General features: G+C 39.0%; 1 protein-coding gene across 4 annotated transcripts in view; it reads right to left on the reverse strand.

The window, feature by feature from the left end:
• LOC136880989 (SAC3 domain-containing protein 1) overlaps window positions 1-20,040 on the reverse strand; it is a 63,225-nt gene that overhangs the window by 15,296 nt on the left and 27,889 nt on the right. For all 4 annotated transcript variants that reach the window (XM_067153564.2, XM_067153563.2, XM_067153562.2 and 1 more), the window contains 2 exons: window positions 13,556-13,789; window positions 7,195-7,332 (listed from right to left, as the gene is read on the reverse strand). In XM_067153564.2, the coding sequence (XP_067009665.2) occupies window positions 7,195-7,332; window positions 13,556-13,789 (372 nt within the window). The remainder of the gene's footprint in view (window positions 1-7,194; window positions 7,333-13,555; window positions 13,790-20,040) is intronic.

The following is a 20,040-nucleotide window of genomic DNA, read 5'->3' on the forward strand; positions in this document are numbered from 1 at the left end:
TCCTGCATAGAGTCGGGAAGTTGTTTTTATTCACCTCACTAATAATGGACACAGAAAATCTTATCAGTTTAGTTCAAAAACGTAATTTCCTCTACGGCAAGACCCGTAAGTATTATTGCAACAACAACGTAAGAGAGAATGCCTGGAAGGAAATAAGCAAGGGAATGAAAAATCAAACAGGTTAGAATATTCAATTTTGTGGTAGATTAACAGTAATGTTGTGGACAAATACACTTTAAGGTTTTTAATGTTTAGGCCACCTCGATTAATGACTGCACCCTGTCGCGGCCCGCAAATTACAGCATTAGTTTTATCAAACCATCCATTACGTGCTTTATCTTTCCCATGTAGAATCCCGTTCGATTCCATTCCTTTAGATCGAACGGTGGAGTGGAAATTACGACTGATGGGTTCGATTTGATTCCATAAGGTGAGAGCAAGAGAGTGAGCATCTGCTGTCCGTGTTGTCATAGCGTGACGTCATATGGCCTTGGCAGGCCCACACATGTTCCATGACACCAGACACACACCAAGAGCGCGCGAACGGTCTAACACAGGGTGCAACTTGTGCGGAGACTGGAGGGTTCTAACCATGGGCTGCTTTGAGCAGACGTTTTCTATCTCGAGGGGCTCTAAAATCTGAACTGTTTAACCGGGAAATATATTTATAACAGAACAGTTTAAACAGGAAAAATATACATATATCTTAATGCAACTGATCAAGGGACCAAGAATATCACTCTTCTTAGGCGGGAATACTTCTTATGCGGGAACTTCTTAACCGAGTTTCACTGTATAATTTAAATATCAACAAGGCTAAGACGGTGGTGATGAAGTTACAGACGGAAGATGACAAACCACAAATCAGAATAAATAACACCAAACTGGACAGTGTTCCAACGTTTAAGTACTTGGGTAGTATAGTATCAAAAGACAACCTTGCAAAATATGAGGTGGATAGTCAAGTACCACTGAAAGCTAAAATGACATTATATAAATCATATTATACACCCACGTTAATGAGACAAGTCAACTCAAAACTCCAAGCTGCAGATATGAAGTTCCTACGCACCATGACACAGAAGACCAGGAAGGAGAAATTCAGGAATGAAAAAATCCGAGAGGAGGTGAGAATAGGAGACTCCCTACTACAGAGGATCCAGAAAGCAAGACTGATGTGGTTTGGCCATGTAAGGATGAGTGCAAGCAGGACTGCAAGAAGAGAATATGAAAGAGAAGTAAAAAGAAAAAGACCAACAGGCAGATCCAGAGGAAAATCGACTGATCTGGTGAAGAAAGATGTCGAGGAGAGAGGACAAGATTGGGAGAAAATTATGAGAGAACAGTGGTTCATAGGCAGACAAAGATGGAGGGGGCTTGTACACCACACCCGGGCAACTGGAGATGCTCAACAATGATGATGATGATGAGACAGACCTGATATAAATTCTTCATGGGCAACTGCAACAAAAGAGTCAGAATAAAAAAAGGTTAATGATAAATCTGTCATGAAAAAGTAAAAGGATGTACAAAAGCAAGTATGGTCCAAGAAGTAGAGCTGTATTGCACATGTAGCTAGAGCCAATCCCCAGAAATGGATAAAGAGGTGATTTTCGAGAGATGAACAATGGAGAAGAGGATGTCCATTTTATAGGTAGTCTGATATAGTCAGGCGAACTGTGGGATCATTGCAAAAAGATAGAACAATTTAGAAGGCAATAGTGGAAGCCTTTGAACTTACTTTTGTGACAAATAGTACATCATCTAGGACCAGTGGCATTTTAAGAGGTCCAAAGTTTCTATTGAATGTGACCCTAACCAAGTCATAGAGAGAGATAGGAACATGAAATAACAGGTCAGTATGTGAAGAGGAAGCTACAGAAAGTGGAGAGAAGGCCAAAGGACAAGGACCATCTACACATCTAGATACACTGCCATCTTGAAAAAGGTAAGCTCTCCCCTCATCAATCCCAATTCTTTCATTGTCCTAAAAAAAAAAAAACTTTTTGAGTGTACATTAGACATACTGAGCACATTAAACATAGTACACACCAAGCTTCTAAACACAACGCTACACGACCTCCACAACAACAACAAAAACAACAACAGCAATATCTACAACACGAATACAGACGAGAGAGGTGTCGCTACCAACAGCTCCTTTAATCCAAATTTTTAAAACTCAAGACTTTGCAGTCTGTCACAAAACTTACTCAAGTATATGAACGGTTGAATCACAACAGTACTTGAAAAAATTTTACAACAAGGGTTTTCACCACGAATTAACATGATGTATATCAGCCAATAGAATATTCTCGAAGATCACTTTATGCAACTAAATTAACATAGACATAGAAGTGCAAGAACTATAAGGAAGCTTGAAGAAGGAACTCCACACAACACGAACTCTCAAATTTTAACAAGTGTTTTAACATTCATATACCTTATATTTTAGTGTGTTTAAACTTATCAAGTGTTTTATACTGTGATTTCTGTATTTTAATATGTTTAATGTGCTCAATATGTCTAATGTACACTCAATAAGTTTTAGTTTACTGTAGCCTTCACTGCCACATTGATCATAGATACTACTTTAACCCCACATAGACAAAACATTACTACAATATATTTTATTTTTAACCCCATTAGACATCCGGTTGATCTAATCATAATAACATTTTTGTGGCATATGTCTAATGGCTACAATATTGTAATATACCAGCTGATGATGGCCGTGGAAGGCCGAAACTGGTACTGATGTAAATCCGTTTATAATAAATAAAGTATTGATAGGTGGAACACGTCTCTTGTCTCTATAGTGCATCCAATCAATACGGAAAATGAAACTTATAAATAATAATCCAACATAGTCTTTGAATGTCAACGAGAGAGCTTGCAAATGCACATAGCGAGAAAACGATACCATTCCGAAAATGATGGATCGCATTGTGTGGCAAGTTAACCATACAATTTATGTATCACAAAAACATTTTTCAAATGCCAGTAGAGAAATTATAACAATCTCGCAATAAGTTTAAACGATAACAGCCTTTCCGAAATTTAACCATACGTGAGGAAATATAATTTTTTTTTTTAATATTTGTTTTATGTCACACTGGCACAGATAGGTCTTATGGTGATGATGGGATAGGAAAGGCCTAGGAGTGGGATGAAAGCGGCCGTGGCCTTAATAAAAATATAAAATAACCTCCGAAATAAATGATGCACTCTGCCATATCTTGAGGTGTATCCCAATATAACTTAACTGCAATATTTAGCATTAAATTAAGTGATCGTTTACTCCAGCCTTTACAGTAGAACCTCGATAATTCGAAATCGGTTAATTCAAAATCCCACATAATTCGAAGAAGCTCTCGTTCCAGGAAACATGAGATACAGTTTTTCATGTTATTTAAATTGTTTAATTCGAAATGCAGATAATTCGTAATTCGAAGTACAATGTCGGCCCCATTACCGAAATTCAGACTTTTAATTCGAAACTGGCTTTACATTTTAAAACAATAGTATGTTACAGAGTAATTTTAACTCGAAATTTATCCGCGTTATAATAGAACGCGTGTTCCGGAACGTGGAGGGGTAGCTTTCCGCACATACACTCACTTCGGTGGCTCTACAGTGCGCTTCATGATTGCCAAGTTGAATGAAAACGGAATTATTTTGTATTCAACCTTTTAAGGAACGCCGTAATATCACGCAACAGGCAGTGTGCGGGAAAACAGAATGCGCGAACACTGGCGATGCCGACAGCTGACGAAAAAGCGTGGCTCATATAATAAATTCATAGGCACCGAACAATACTGTCATTGCCGATGAAACTGCATTGCTTTATTTTAATGCGAGCCCAAACGGTCTTATGGTTTTAAAGAGAAAGTGCCAGCCGGAGAATCGTACAAGGGTCGGGGATGGGGGTCATTGTAGTGCGTTGCAATTGCAATGCACATGGAAGCGAGAAACTTTATCCCCTCGTCATAGAAAAGTTCGATAAGCTACAATGTTTTAAGGGCGTCGGGCACTTTCCATCCCAGTACAAAGCATCTAAAAATGCAAACAGTACAGATATCCAAAAAATACTGCATTTGCACATGGGAACCAGCATGATTTATCCTCGTCTTTGAATTGTGTGATTTTTTTTTCTTTCGTTGCGTGAGGTTATGTTCGTCAGTGATTTATCCAAGTGCATTACTTGAACATTGTAAATGCACCTTGTTGAATACATTTCGAAATAGTTTTTCCATGGCATTGGAAAGGTTTAAACTGTGAATCAAGGTGACTGCATGTATTAATGGGTTTTAGAATACTTTGTGACGCGGCAAGTGTTTACATTTCTGAAGTACGAGAGAAGTGCCATGGCGGGAAATCGTACAAGGATAGAGTCATAGGAAAGTTTGATTTTAAGGGCATCGGGTCCTTTCTGTGTAAATACAAGGCATCTAAAATGCACACAGTATAGTACTCCAATTAATAACGCACTTGCACATGGGAGCCAGCATAGATTTCTCCTCGTCTTTGAATCGTGCTTTTTTTTTTTTCTTTCTTTCTTTCATTGCGTGAGGTTATATTTGCCAGTGAGATATGCAAGTGCATTATTTGAATATTGTAAATGCACCTTTTTGGATTCATTTTGGAAATAGTTCTGGCATTTGAAAGGTATAAACTGTGAATCAAGGTTAAATGCATGCAAACTGTGAATCAAGGTTAAATGCATGCAGTAACGGGCCTTAGATTTCGTAACGCGGCAAGGGTTGGTACTTCTGAATTGCGAATTAGCGGTTAATTCGAAATCACGTAATTCGAAGTCCGATTTTTGAGTCCCAACGACTTTGAATTAACGAGGTTTTACTGTATTTTTAACGAGTTTACAACTGCTATTGGATAAGTTATTTGTGCATTTATTACGAAATCATGCTCTCTTTCATTTTTTTTTTCTTTACAGAACAGCAGTCGACAGGTTTTAAAAAGTTGGAATTCAAGAGGAAAAACTGGGGCAAATATTCATTTATAGGAAGGGGATTTAGGGATTGGAATAACTTACCAAGGGAGATGTTCAATAAATTTCCAATTTTTTGAAATCATTTAGGAAAAGTCTAGGAAAATAACAGATAGGGAATCTGCCACCTGGGCGACTGCCCTAAATGCAGATCAGTATTGATTGATTGGATTGACTGATTGATTGATTGATTGATTGATTGATTGATTGATTGATTGATTGATTGATTGATTGATTGATTGATTGATTGATTGATTGATTGATTGATTGATTGATTGACTCTGACATCGCCTTTAAATGTCGACGAAAGAGCTCGCTAGTTGATATAGCAAGGAAATGATACCGTACCAAAAATGATCTATCGCATGCAATATAATGGCTGGTTGCATGCTTAATTGCTCGTAATAACGGATGCGTCAGTGATAGGGCTCTCGCTGTAACCGAAGGATAATACATAATTTGATATAGGAATTTTGAAGGGACAGGAAAGAACTGATGTTATAATGGGATTCTCGTTATATCCCATACTCGCTATAGTGGACTTCTACTGTATGCGACTGAAAGACGTGAACTAGGTTATGGTGTTTCAACTGAAATGTGTCAACTGAAATCATTATTCATTACAGATCGCAAAGGAACTTAAAAAGGAGGGTTTTACAGCAAACCATAGGTGGATAAGGAACATTTATCGAAGAAACAGATTGTGTATGCGAAGACATAAGTCTATTTCACAACGTCTCCTTGTTGCCTAAGAAGAAAATTTGACGGCCTTTCATTGCCACATTATTCGTTGCAAAAGCAAAATTCCTATTTTCTTTCTCAAACTGGGATTGCTGATCAGACGCCCACTTATTTAAAAATGCCACTACACAATACAGTTCACATTAAGAGGTCTAAAAGTGTTACTATCAGGATAGGTTGTAACGAAATGCAATGCTGCACAGTAATGTCATGTATGTTAGCCGATGAAACCAAACTTCCTCCGTATCTGGTTCTGAAAAGAAAAACACTTCCAAAAGAAAATTTCCCGTCTCATATTTTCAATTCAAATCCAAGAATCCAGCTGGATGGACAGTGACCTAATTCAGGACTAGGTGAAGTGTGTTTGGCTACATCTCCTGGGAGCTTTCTTGAAGAAGAAGAAGAAGAAGAAGAAGAAGAAGAAGAAGAAGAAGAAGAAGAAGAAGAAGAAGAAGAAGAAGAAGAAGAAGAAGAAGAAGAAGAAGAAGAAGAAGAAGAAGAAGAAGAAGAAGAAGAAGAAGAAGAATAGCCTGCTTGATCCCAACAGTTATCTTGGGCATACTACAGACACCATAAAGGAATTGATAAGTAAAGGAAAAATTGATCTGACAATCATTCCAGGAGGGCTGACCTCTATGCTACAGCCATTGGATGTTTGTGTGAACCGGCCTTACAAAGCTGCTTTGAAACAGCTCTACACCGAGTGGATGGCATCTGCCGGCAATCACACACCGACACCAACTGGATGAGTGAAATGGCCCGAAGTGGAACTTCTATGCAAATGGATAACGACTGCATGGGACTGCATCTCCAGTGACTTGGTGAGGAAAGTTTCAACAAATGTGGAATTTCAAATTCTATGGATGGTTGTGAGGACGACTATGTATGGGAAGGTGAGAGTGATCAAAGTTCTGATGGTGGTAGTTCTGATGACATTGAATTGCGACTGATTCGTACACTGAACTAGTTTTCTTTCTCATTGTGGTGTTTTTAGTGTTTTATTGCTCGTAAAGTGTTTTATAATAGCAACCTTGTGACATTTGCTGAAATTTAAAAAATTGGAATGTAAACATGTGATTTATTTTTTTTCCAAATGTTTTCATTAGAAATTAAGGTGTGGAGGTCTTATTCGGTGGCAGGTGATATTCGGAATTATACGGCAAGTCTGTAAATAATGTATAATTACTCAAAAAATGAATAATTACTTTTTAAAAATAAGCCCATGGTACTGTATGTTCCTTTTAATATTTTAATATTTAATATTTTATCAGACTTAATTTTAATTATCAAAATACAATTCACCTTCCATGTTGATACAAACCCTGTAGATACCCACAAAGAACACTATACAGTAGCTGTATGTTCAAATGTTTCTGAGAAAAGTGTACGTACACACTACCATGCACTTTTTCTTTTTCTTTTTTTTTTTTTTTTTGCGACTGTACCTTCTGATTGCAGGAAGGTGCTGATTCGCAGCGCATGCCAACAATACAGGTAACTTTGGCAAGTCTCTGCATACACGTACGTAGTTCCCACTCCAATGAGCTATACTCATTTTCAGGGCTAGTTTCACAACATCAGTTCTGAAAGACAAAACAGATTAAAAAAACTTATACTACTGTGAGTTCATCAGTATTGAATCACTCTATAAAAATCAGAGAATAATAATAATAAATATTTTTTTTTGCGAGGGAGTGTGGAAAATCTTTCATAAGACGCTTGTGAGGGTCCGCACTCAACAAGTGTAATAATAATAATAATAATAATAATAATAATAATAATAATAATAATAATAATATGGTACAATTGACAGGGTCCCTTACTTTAAATACCTCAAAGATTTTATCAAACCAACAGGCCTTGAAATGATCTCACAATAAATTGTCTCTAAAAAATTAAAAAAGCATTAGCGTTAGTCCAAAATATCTACAACAAAAATTCAGCATTACAACACAGTCATAAAACCAATCCTTTCCGCAAGTGAAACACTGGCACTCAACAGTAAACAAGAACCTGAAGAAATCAAAAAAGAAGAGAGGATGATCATTAGAAAAATCTTAGGAGCAAGATACACCCAAGACGGTTACAGGTTACAATTAGTCAAAACAACAGAAAAGTTCTCCAACATCGAAATTGACATTAGGAAAAGACTAATGAAATTCTTCGGTCATCTCACTAGATTACCAGAAAATCGATTGACAAAAAGGGTAATAGCTTATGTAACCTCACTTAAGTACTCAACACCCTGGCTTAATGAACTTTGGAAGGACCTCGAAAACACGAACATAAGTTCGACAGACATTCTAGAAAGAGACATCTTTAGACACAAAGTAACAATTGGGACGCAACATCAGAGCAACCACAACAAAAAAAAAAAATACAGACCAAAGTGGCCGGAAGAACATAAACCAGCCTTCTCGGAAAGAATGAAAGTCTATTAGAACAACAACAAGAACCCACGGAAGAACTGATTGAGTTATTTGCTTAACATCTTGGGAGAATTTGCTACTAATAATAATGACAATAATGAATGAGATGTTACTGGACAAATGTTAAAAGCTCAAGGAAGGAAACAGTTGGATTAATATCGTCCATAGCTGGCTGGACGACAACGACTATACATTCTTGATTCTTGCCTCTAGGAATGTCTCCTGGTTAACTCAAGCTCGCTCTTACCACACCACTCTGTAATTAAACATGGGGATAATCCCTTTGAACCCCTGGAGCCTTCTTGGTAGCTCTAAGTGAATTCCCAGTAAATTACAATGACATTGCAAGAGGTGAACAGAATTTCATTGTTCAAGAACTGCATAATACACCAGTGAACACTAAGCTTGCATTACCACCTGATGCTTTCAAACCCCACCCAGTTAAGTATGAAACATTAAAAGGTATTTTGAAAATTTGAACACATCCTACAGATGTTCCACCACTGCCTTCACCATTTTCAGAGTTGTTACAGTGAGTGACTGCCATTTCCTGAGTCAGTTATTCAGAGTTAAAGTATCGACAGAACAGTAATAGAGGAATACCTTGAATATCTGAAAGGCCACATACAGGATAAACAAGTTGTTGATCATAGGAGACATGAATGCCTAAGTAGGTCAGGAAAGAAAAGGAGATAAGGAGATTATAGGTCCATTTGGAAATGGGAAGAGAAACAAGGCTGGAGATATTTTGGTAGACTTTTTTTAGAAGAAATGAACTGATCATCAGTTTCAAAAGGAAAACAGTCAGAAGATAAAAAGATATAGTTGGGATAACAAAATCAAAACTCTTGATAGATTACATTTTGGTCGAGAAAGGTAACAGGGAAATGTTGGTAGACGTAACAGACCTCCCAAGTGAATCTTTCGAAGGAGATCACAGAGTTGTGATAGCTAAGTTAACGATGGGAAAGATACAAAAGATAACTGAGATTAGGCAGAGAAGGCTAAGGGTGTGAAAATTGCAGAAGGAAATAAATGAGTTCCAGACACACATTAAAATAAGTATACCTGAGGAAGAAATGAGAATGGTCGAAGAAGAATGGGTATACTTTAAAACAGTCATGGTCGAGTCTGCAGAAAAGACCTGTGGAAGAGTATCAAGCAGGAAGAAAGATCAAGAAACGACCTGGTGGAATGACAGGGTAAAAGATGTAGTTAAAAGGAAGAAACAAGCTTGGAAAAGACGGCTGAGAAACAGAACAACAGAATGCAAAACAGAATACAGGCACTGCAAGAAGGAGTGCTCCAAGGTGGTTCGAGAAGAGAAAAAGAAATGCTGGAAAAAATTCAATGAATCTCTGCAACAAGATACAATAGCAAACAAAAAGATCTTATTCCAGTGGGTTAAAAAGAAGAAAAACCCAGGAGAAGGTGCTAACTTCATCAAAAATGAACAGGATATATTGCAGAGATGGGGAAAATACTTTGAACAGCTTTAAATGTGAAAAATACCTCGGTACAAGGAAAAATCGAAGAACCAGATTTAGTGCAGATGGAAGATAAGGAAAACAAGGTGTCCATGGCAGAGATTGAGTGGGCCGCTAAAAGAATGAAATGAGGCAAGACAGCTGGAATTGAAGAGGTCACCATAGAAATGATAATAGCAGCAGGAGTAGTTGGTCTACACTGGTTGTATAGACTCTTCAGAGTGATATGGAGAGAAAAGACTGTTCCAAAAGAGTGGACAAAAGGGGTCATTATACCAATTTTTAAGAAAGGAGACAGGAAGCAATATGAAAATTACAGAGGAGTGACACTGATACCTAACACAGCTAAGATCCTTGAAAGAATCTTGGATAGACAAATAAGAGACAGAGTAGAAGGAAAATTGGCAGAACACCAGTATGGATTCAGAAGAGGCAGGTCCATATTTGACCCAATATTTACAGTGCATCAAATGATGGAAAGGTATTGGGAATATGGAAAGGACATGGCAGTAACGTTTCTAGATACTGAAAAGGCATACGACAGTGTCTCAAGGAATTTGGTATGGAAAACATTGACAAAGGCACAGATTGGGAATGGAACAATGCAGATAGTAATAGCATTGTATCAAAATTGCGAAAGCTGTGTTAGAACCAAAGTGGGTCAAACTGAATGGTTCAGAGTTGAGACAGGCTTAAGACAGGGAAGTGTATTGTCTCCCTTACTCTTCATTATCATCATGGATAGAATTCTACGTAATATCAAGGAGAAGATGATGGGCAAGTAAGTAAAGTCTGTGCTCCTTGCTGATGACATTGCAGTTTGGGGAGATAATGAAGAGGAAGTACAGACACAAGTTGATTTATGGAATGAGGAGATAAGAAATTTTGGAATGAAGATTAGTAATGCGAAAAGTAAGACTTTGATCATGACAAGAGGTAATAGAAAATCCAGGGGTGATAAAAATAGGAAATGAACCTCTTGAAGTAGTGAAAAATTATAAATATTTGGGCAGCGTGATATCACAAGATGGAAATTTGGATGGAGAAATTGATTTAAGAATACAGCAGCCTGTAAGTTTCTACCAGTGTGTGAGACACATTGTATGGAACAAAGATGTGCCAATGAAGAGCAAGAAGGTCTTATACTCGTCCTATGATAAACCTATACTGACCTATGCTTCAGCAGCTTGGACGTTAACTAATCGGAACCAAAGTAAGATACAAGCAGCTGAAATGAGGTTCTTGAGGAGCATACAGGGAAAGACAAGACGAGATAGAATACGAAATGAGGAAAGAAGGAGAAGCATAGTAGTGGGTAAACTTCAAGAAGAGATTGATATAGCAAATCTAAAATGGTTTGGACACATAATGAGAATGCCAGGAGAGAGAATACCAAAGAGAATATTCATGGATACAGTGACTAAAAAGAGGCCTAGGGGACGTCCTAGAATGAGATAGAGGAGCTCTGTTGTGGACTGTATTGCAAATAGAGGAGTCGATAGCAATGAAGTACTAGAAGAGGAGTGATGGAAAGATCGAGTAAGGTGGAGGGCTTTGATACACTACCCCACCGTACCCAGAGAAAATCTGGAAAAGAGAAAGAAGAAGAGGAAGAGTGATATTAGAATCTCTTGGAGGGTTCAAGTTTCTGATGCATCTTACCAGGTGATTCATCCACCTTCTGCAGACCCAGGAGCTTCCACTAACTCAGGGGAATAATAGCCAAGTGGTATCATCACTCACTTCTCGTCAAGGTGGCCTTGGATCAAATCCCAGCAAAATCAAGTGAGATTTTTGGAATGGAAAATGATCTCCCTGAAGTACAGATTACACACAAAACTGGAGCTCCCATGATCACAGTTACTATGCCAACAGGCACGCAAAGTCTTATGTGGAGAGAGAGAAATATGAAAAAGCATAACACAATGACAGAATGGCACTGGAAGAGGGCACAATAGAGAGAAGAGACACGGAAATATATGAAAACATTCATGTAAGACTACTGCACTGAATGAAACAAGATTATCAGATGAAGGAAGAAACATTGAAGCCTGTACAGGATACACACCATCTTTTGGAAAGACTCATGGCCCACGACTGCAAATATCTCTCTCCAGTGACAGTTCTTTTACACTCATCTCCTTGTATGTTCCTACATTAAAAGGTGATGAAGAATCTAAGAACCACTTCTACTGCCAAGTAAACACAATCTTCACCAAGGTATCCACCACAATACTCTTAGGCTACATTCGCACCAGAGGCAGCTTGCATGAGCAGGTGCTTAGATAGGTCTGTAGATAGGCGCTTAGGTAGGATAATTGGTGACCGCACTGCCCGAAGCTGCATTAGTTGCTCTCAAGACGACGACAGCTTAAAAATGTCTTTGACGAAGTTAGGAAGAAAATTACTTCTTATTAAGAATTCTAGTTTGAAGTACAAAGTATTCTACTTGTGTCCTTATTCTTGTTAGGTACAAGAAGTAAATGAGTCTAGGTCTGTAAATGTGGTGTTTAATCTTCTCTACAAAGAATTACGGAATCATTTGGACACTTTGAGGTAAGTAAAGGGCAAAAGGATTCTTTCATTTTTATTACATACTTACATTTTCGTTTAAAGAAAAAAGGTGCGCAACTCGAAGAACAAGTTATTTGAAGTTTTGCGCATACATTGCTATTAAACTTGAAATCTCGTTTTTGTCCTTTTCATAACCATTCAAATGCGGAAGTTCAACCGGTGTTAAGTGTCGAAAACCCTGTGAGACACGAATTAGAATCCCATGAAATAGCCGAGTTGTGTTATGCTGAGAGTGGAATGATAATTGCGAATCAGCCTGTGAATCACTAACCAACAAGAGATCAAATATCTGTTGACTATGCTTGGTTGAGTTGTATGGAGACACCGTCGGTCGAAGAGACTGAGAATGGTTACTTTCCTGGGATTCCAAATCTATTTCTGAATCTTGTATCAAAGTCCAGTGGAGAAATTGTAGCCATGTACGGCAATAGACTTTAAAAAAGAACAGCTGGTTATCATTACCATACAAAAGCAAGTTCGATTTCTACCTGGAGAGAAGCTTGGAAAAACAGCCCAGTTCATTCGCTAGGATAGACGCTTAACAACTACCCAGGGAGCCAAGCCAAGCCGAGCTTTAGGTGTGGCCATTTCCATTCGTTCTCGGGAGTTTGTTTGCTTGGATGAATCATCCTAACGACTATCAACCATCTAGGCGCTAAACAAGCCACTTCTGACGCGGACGTTGCTTTACTATTTGGCGACATCAATGCCAGGGTAGAGAAAGGCAACTGGTTGCAGAGAAATGTCATGGGTAGTCAAGGTGACCGAGTGCTGGCCTTCAGAGCTCAAGTTACCAGGTTCGTTCCTCGCTCAGTCCATTGATAACTGAAGGTACTGAAATACAGCATGGCAGTATCATGTCAGTTTACTGCCACTTAAAATAACTCCTATGGAACAAATAACCTTAGTGGGATATAAAACGCAATAAAAGTATTATCTGCCCCTTCCCACCAGTTGTTCTTCACAAATCAGACATCAGCAAAAGTAATAATAATGTTATTTACTTTATGTCCCACTAACTACTTTTATGGTTTTCAGAGAAGCCGAGGTGCCGGAATTTAGTCCTGCAGGCTAACGTATTTGAGTACTTTCAAATACCACCGGACAGAGCCAGGATTGAACCTGGCAATTTGGGGTCAGAAGGCTAGTGCCTCAACCATCTGAGCCACTCAGCCCAGCCTCAGCAAAAACAAAGACAGTATTAGTAGTAAAACTGAGTAGATCTACCAACCAAATCAATTCACAGAATTAACCTATATGTAAAGAGATACTGAGCTTATCATATGCTACTGAAATTAACAAAAAGTGCACTCTACCTCCATTTTGACTCCAGATTTATGGCTCGCACAATGGCTTCAGGAGATCCTAAACTGACAATCAAATACAGAGCTTCCATCTCAGGTCTATGTTTAAGCATTACAGAACCAAGTTCATCTCTGTAGTCGATAGCCACACATTCTTCGTACATCACTAGCAGTCGCTTTAGACATTCAAGTAAATTAGTTCTATTGATAACTGGATCAAAATGATCCATTGGCTCCTCACATAATCTGAAAAAAATGCCAACAAATAAGTCACATCTGACAACTAGTGAATTACAAAAAGTTTCTCAAGAATATACTTTTCACACCTACCAATTTGAAATACTTTTAAAAACAATCAATATGAATCAACAACAACACTGAAAATATACTTTAAAAAAACTACCATACTGTATTTCACTTGTGTTTATTCAAAGATATCAGTTTATCTACAGAGAATGACGACAAAGATCCTGAATTCTAAATTTACATATGCTAGAGACCAAGTTTTGAAGATCTTTATTTATTTAGCATTTGGCAGTTACAAATAGATGGCAAGAAATTAAATGAATATTATACATTATTTGCACTATTTAAAATTTGACATTTAGAACTGTCCAGATAGCCCTTCAATGAATGTTTTTGCCCATCCTCATGATGAAGCTGGGAAGCAGAAATGAGCTTGTTGGGGACTGAGAAGAGATGAATGTAAAAAGCTGGGATTGATGAGTAGAGAACCTGTCTACAAGGGTTATTTTTTAACTAAGGTCCGATCGACTGTAGCTTTGTTAAGCTGGTGTGCCTATCAAAATGCACTTGCATTGTCTCGTGACTTGCCCTGAGAAGACACCAATTGCAGTCGTATCATCATTGCATATGGTTTGGTGTGGGCAGATGAAATGTTTCAGATAACTGAGCACCCCTCTGAGTGTGAAATAAACTTGGATTTTTTTTATAGCAAGGCACGTGTCAGTTGCGGACATTCACCAGCATGCTGTACAGAATAAGCGACATGGCCTGTCGTCTGAAGTTTTGTTGCTGCATGACGATGCACGACCTCATTCTGATGTTCAAACTCAAGAGTTAATCTGATCTTTTGGATGGGAGCAAATGGACTACCACCGTACAGCCTGGACCTTGCGCTGAGCGATTACCATCTGTTCCATTACCTGAAGCAGTTCCTCGCTGGTCAGCAGTTTGACACCAATGAAGAAGTGAAAACAGTAGTTGAAGATTGGCTTCAGTCACAGGCGGTAGAGTTCTACAATGAGGGGATACAAAAATTGGTGGAATGCTATGAAAAATGTTTAAACAAACACGGTAACTATGTAGAATAATAGCTTAATGTGTAAAGAGGTATAATAATGTTTTGGCAATACAGTATCTTTATCACTTTTGTTTCTATTGACAAACGGACCTTAATTAAAAAATAGCCTTCATATTTGAAGATGGCTGTGTATGGAGATGTGGAGATTGTCCTGGTCCTTTTGTGTTTCCAAGTTTGTACTCATCTGCTATTTTTCTGTTGCTCCCTTTTCCCACACTGACCTGTCATTGTGTTTCTTTTTTATTCCTCTTTTTTTTTTCTTTACGTCACACTGACACAGACAGGTCTTATGGCGACAATGGGATAGGGAAGGCCTAGGAGTGGGAAGGAAGCGGCTGTGGCCTGAATTAAGGTACAGCCCCAGCATTTGCCTGGTGTGAAAATTGGAAACCACGGAAAACCATCTTCAGGGCTGCCAAAAGTGGGATTCGAACCAACTCTGCGCGACTCTAACCGCACAGCCAACTCGCCCGGTTTATTCCCTCTCTCTCTCTTGACCTGCTTCCATAAAATCACTCAATTCACCCCTACAGGAGCTTACGGGGGCAATCTTCTACTACTGTATATGGCGGATAGTCTACTTGGGAGAGCCATAACCGCATGCTGTGGAAGGAATTTCTCAATGCTTGTAGAGGAGACCATTCTCATCCTATTTAGGGTGGACCACATTCTCCAAGGCAGATCAAAACCACTTGGTTTATACATGTCATGTTGTGGGATGGAGATTTTTCAACCCTTTCTTGTTTACAACCTGCAGTAGGTTGATATACATACATCACTGTTTATGGCCATACTTGCATTTCTGTTACTTTATTATGTGTTGTGTTTGGTTTATGCATTGCTTATATTTTTCAGTTTGTATGTAACTTTCTAATTATGACTTTTCCTCATTATTTTTTTACTTTTCTTCTGTGTATTTCTTTTTATCTTATTTTTATTTGTTGAGCTTTGCTTCATTCTTCCTTATATGTTCTCCATATGTGTTATTTAGCTTAGTTATCCTTGATTTTATAATATAATAGTACATCTCTTTTGTAATTTAATGTGGTTAAGTGTAACAGAGGGCCACGAGCCCTAACTTTGCAACTGCTAAAGTCAAATAAGTAAACAAATGAATAAATGTCATTTGTCGTTTGTCCGACCCTTATCCCGTTTGTCTACGGGGCGAGATGAATCTGTCATGGCAGGTTTTTATGACCGGATGCCCTTCCTGACGTCAACCTCGTTAGAGGAGTTAATGAGATGAAATGAATGACGTGATATATGATAGTAGGAAGGGAGAGGGTGAAACCCAGTGCTGGCACACAGCCTACTCCTGTCAAATAGCACCAAGGGGTCTCCTCACGGCTTAACGTCTCCATCCAACAGACAAATCGCTATCAACAGCGTCATATGCCCTCACTCCATATGAACACTGCGGAGAAGTTTGGAATTTAATCCAGGCTTTTGGCACACAATCTAGCAATTAGAAATTGTATACCACTACCTCTCCTACCCTGCAAACCAACATTCTGATGGTGAAAACTTTTCGACCAACGGGACTCGAAGCGGCTAACCATGGTGTCATACTGTTTAGTCTTCAACGCCTTAATGATCATAGCCACCGGGCGGGAAAAATAAATAAATTAATAAATAAACAGATCACCTTGGGAAAGAGAAGCTGACACTGGTGCAAGTGTATGCCCCTCAGACGGGTTGCAATCAAGATGAAATGAACAAGTTTCTCGAAGACCTAGAAGAGACCATCAGTGAAGAGAGGGCAATCATCATCGGGGACCGTAACGCACAGCTCGAGACAGACAGGAATGGCTATGAGAAGGTAATGGGACCACATGGCTATGAGAGAAGGAATTCACAAGGCAAACATCTCCTAGACTTCTGCATAAGGAACTATTTGGTAGTAAAAAACAGTTGGTTCAACAAAAGAGTCAGTGATGCTATTTGCTTTACGTCGCACCGACAAAGATATGCTTTATGGTGACGATGGGATAGGAAAGGCCTAGGAATGGGAAGGAGGCGGCCGTGGCCTTAATTAAGGTACAGCCCCAGCATTTGCCTGGTGTGAAAATGAGAAACCACGGAAAACCATCTTCAGGGCTGCTGACAGTGGGGTTCGAACCCACTATCTCCCGATTACTGGATACTGGCCGGACTTAAGCGATTGCAGCTACTGAGCTCAGTGGGGTCAATTACAAGATTACCCGTTACAGCTGGGATGGAAAGAGCAAGACAGTCATTGACTATGTCATTACTAGGGCCCGGATTCATATGCACTAAAACCTTCGAAAATATGGATGCTCATATGCACTAAAAATGTTGTAAATATGCACAAAAATATGCACTAAAAATAAAACAAAATACACTTACCAGATGCATTATTTAATTTTAACTCGGTGTTAAATTGACAAACATGTTTAATTCCTTGCAAAATGATGCACGTCAGTAGGTTTCAACAGTTTTTCAATGTTTTCAGGAGTCAATAACTTTCTTTTGTCGGACAGAATTAATTTATACACTGAAAATGATCATTCTACGTCGACGCATGTAAGTGGGTAATACTTGAACACTGGCACTGACTGCTCGGAACATTCTTCTGGCAAAATCTTTAGGCATTTTTCAGTAAATCTGGTGAAACACTGCAGTAGACGAAGAGCGAGTTAACAGTTGAACGCACCCGTTTAAGCAAACCTCGGGAGGCTACTGTAAGGAGATGGAAATACCTATTGTGAAAAGCGTCATTATCTGTCTACCTGTTTGTATTGCGACACTGAAAGCTTTTTCCTTGATCAGGGAAGGCTTCTTACATTGCCAAGGGATGTATAACACACAGAGTCCATTAGATTTTTCATTTCGTTCAGAAATCTTAAATAATCGATCACACATAAGACAAAAATATGTCTGTATATGCACTAACGCTCAAAATATTCACTAATGTTCAAAATATGCATTTGCATATGCTTTTTTAAAATATCCGGACCCTAGTCATTACAGATAAAGAAAGAAGTAGACTTGTGACTGATGTCAAGGTGATTTCCAGTGAGAACCTCAATAGCAACCACCAGTTATTAGTAGCAGATCTGAAAGACATTAAGATACCAAGATAACAACCACGAAATTACCTAAGATTAAGGTGTGGGAACTACAATAGATTGGAAAAAGGACTGACTATCAGGACTAGACCTATATAAGAGGACAACTGCCTACAGAAGTGGAGAGTGGTGAGGTAGAGTGGACAACATTTAAAGACACCTTGATAAAAGAAGCAATAGAGGTTTGCGGGAAGACAAGTGCGAGAGTAAGGGAAAAAGAGACACCCTGGTGGAATGAAAAAGTAAGATCCTCAATAAAGAAAAGGAACATGGCACAAAAAGAACGAGATAGAGAGAAATCCAAGCCAGAACAGGTAAGGGACGTGAGGAAGATCAGAGACCTCAAGCAAGTTTATCGGGACAAGAAATTGAGAGTTAAAAGATTAGTAGAAGAGGAGAAGATAAAATGCTGGGAGAAATTTACTCAAAAACTGAAGGAAGACAGCAGAGGCAATATGAAACTATTGTCCAGAGTGATCAAAAACAGAAGGAATTCAGTTGAGACCATCAAAGCAACTGAGGAGATCCTAATGGAAACTTGGCCAGGAAAGAAGAGGACGTCAGAGAGGTTCTGAAGAATCATTTTGATCACCTATTGAACAAGACAGAAGCAGATCAGAGAACAAAAGAACCAGCTGTTGAAACCTGCACAGAGGAACCTCCTATTACATGGGCAGAAATAGAAGTAGCCCTTAAGAAGATGCCGCACGGGAAATCCCCAAGAATCTATGAAGTCAGCACGGACATGATTAAAGCAGCAGGAGTCCAGGGTTTACAGTGGCTACACAGAGTGCTCAATGCAGTTTGGAAAGATGGCAAGATAATTACTGACTAGAGCAAGGGTGTCATAATCCCCCTGTTTAAGAAAGGAAATCGCCGAAAATGCTCCAACTACCAGGGAATAACACTCCTTTCTCATGGGCTTAAGAATCTTGAGAAAATCTTAGAGAGCAGATTGTGAGTCATCTTAAAGCCACAGTTTAAAGATGAACAGTAGGACTTCAGGCCTACCAGGTCCACAACAGACCTAATCTTCAGTGTCCATACGCTAATGGAAAAATATTGGAAAAAAGGCAAAGATCTGTTTATGGTTTTCCTTGACAATGAGAAGGCATATGACAGCATTGCAAGAGAGAAGATATGGGAATGCCTGAGAAAAAGGAATGTGCCAGAGGGACTGGTGAGGAAAGTTCAGATGCTGTATGAGAAGTGTACCAGCTGTGTGCAATTGGGTGACGGACGTTCATCCTGGTTCAAGACCGAAAGTGGAGTCCAGCAAGGCAGTGCACTATCCCCATTATTATCAGTTTATCACCATCATGGATGACATAATGAATAACATCAAGAAAACCACTGGTGAACTAAATGCAATGGCCTTTGCTGATGATGATGATGTGATCTAGGGAGAAATTGAGGAACAAGTACAGTCGAGACTCAATGAATGGAAGGTTAAGTTCCAGGAGTTCAATCTCAAGACAGCAAACTCAAAACAGTAGTGATGGCAATAAACAGAGGGACGACCAGCGAACATCATGCTAGGAAACCATCCAGTAGAAAGTGTGGAAAGTTTTACATACCTCGGCAGTGTAATATCTCGAGATACACTAGCCACAAAGGAGGTGGCAAATAGAGTGTAGAAAACATCTCAGTTTTACCAGCAAGTACGAAAACTCCTCTGGAATCCCAAAGTACCAACATAATCAAAGCTGGTGGTGTTCAATCAGGATTTCATACCAATCTTAACCTATGGCATTGAAACCTGCACCCTCACTCAGAAACTCACATCAAGGCTGCAGGCATCTGAGATGAAGTTCCTTAGGTCCACAATTCATAAAACCAAACTGGACAATTTGAGGAATGATGTGGTTAAGAAGGAAGCTGGGATTGTTGCATCATTGTTAGATTGGATCAGCATGTCCAGAGTGAGGTGGTTTGGGCATGTAATGAGGATGGAGCCAACAAGGACAGCATGTGTTAACTTGGAGCAACATGTGGCAGGGAAACGGATGGTGGGAAGACCAAGAACCCACTGGATGGACATCATAAAGATGAACATTGCAGATCGGGGAAGGACACTGGAGGAC

The sequence above is a fragment of the Anabrus simplex genome, chromosome 9, assembly GCF_040414725.1.
Source record: "Anabrus simplex isolate iqAnaSimp1 chromosome 9, ASM4041472v1, whole genome shotgun sequence".
Taxonomy (NCBI): Eukaryota; Metazoa; Arthropoda; class Insecta; order Orthoptera; family Tettigoniidae; genus Anabrus; species Anabrus simplex.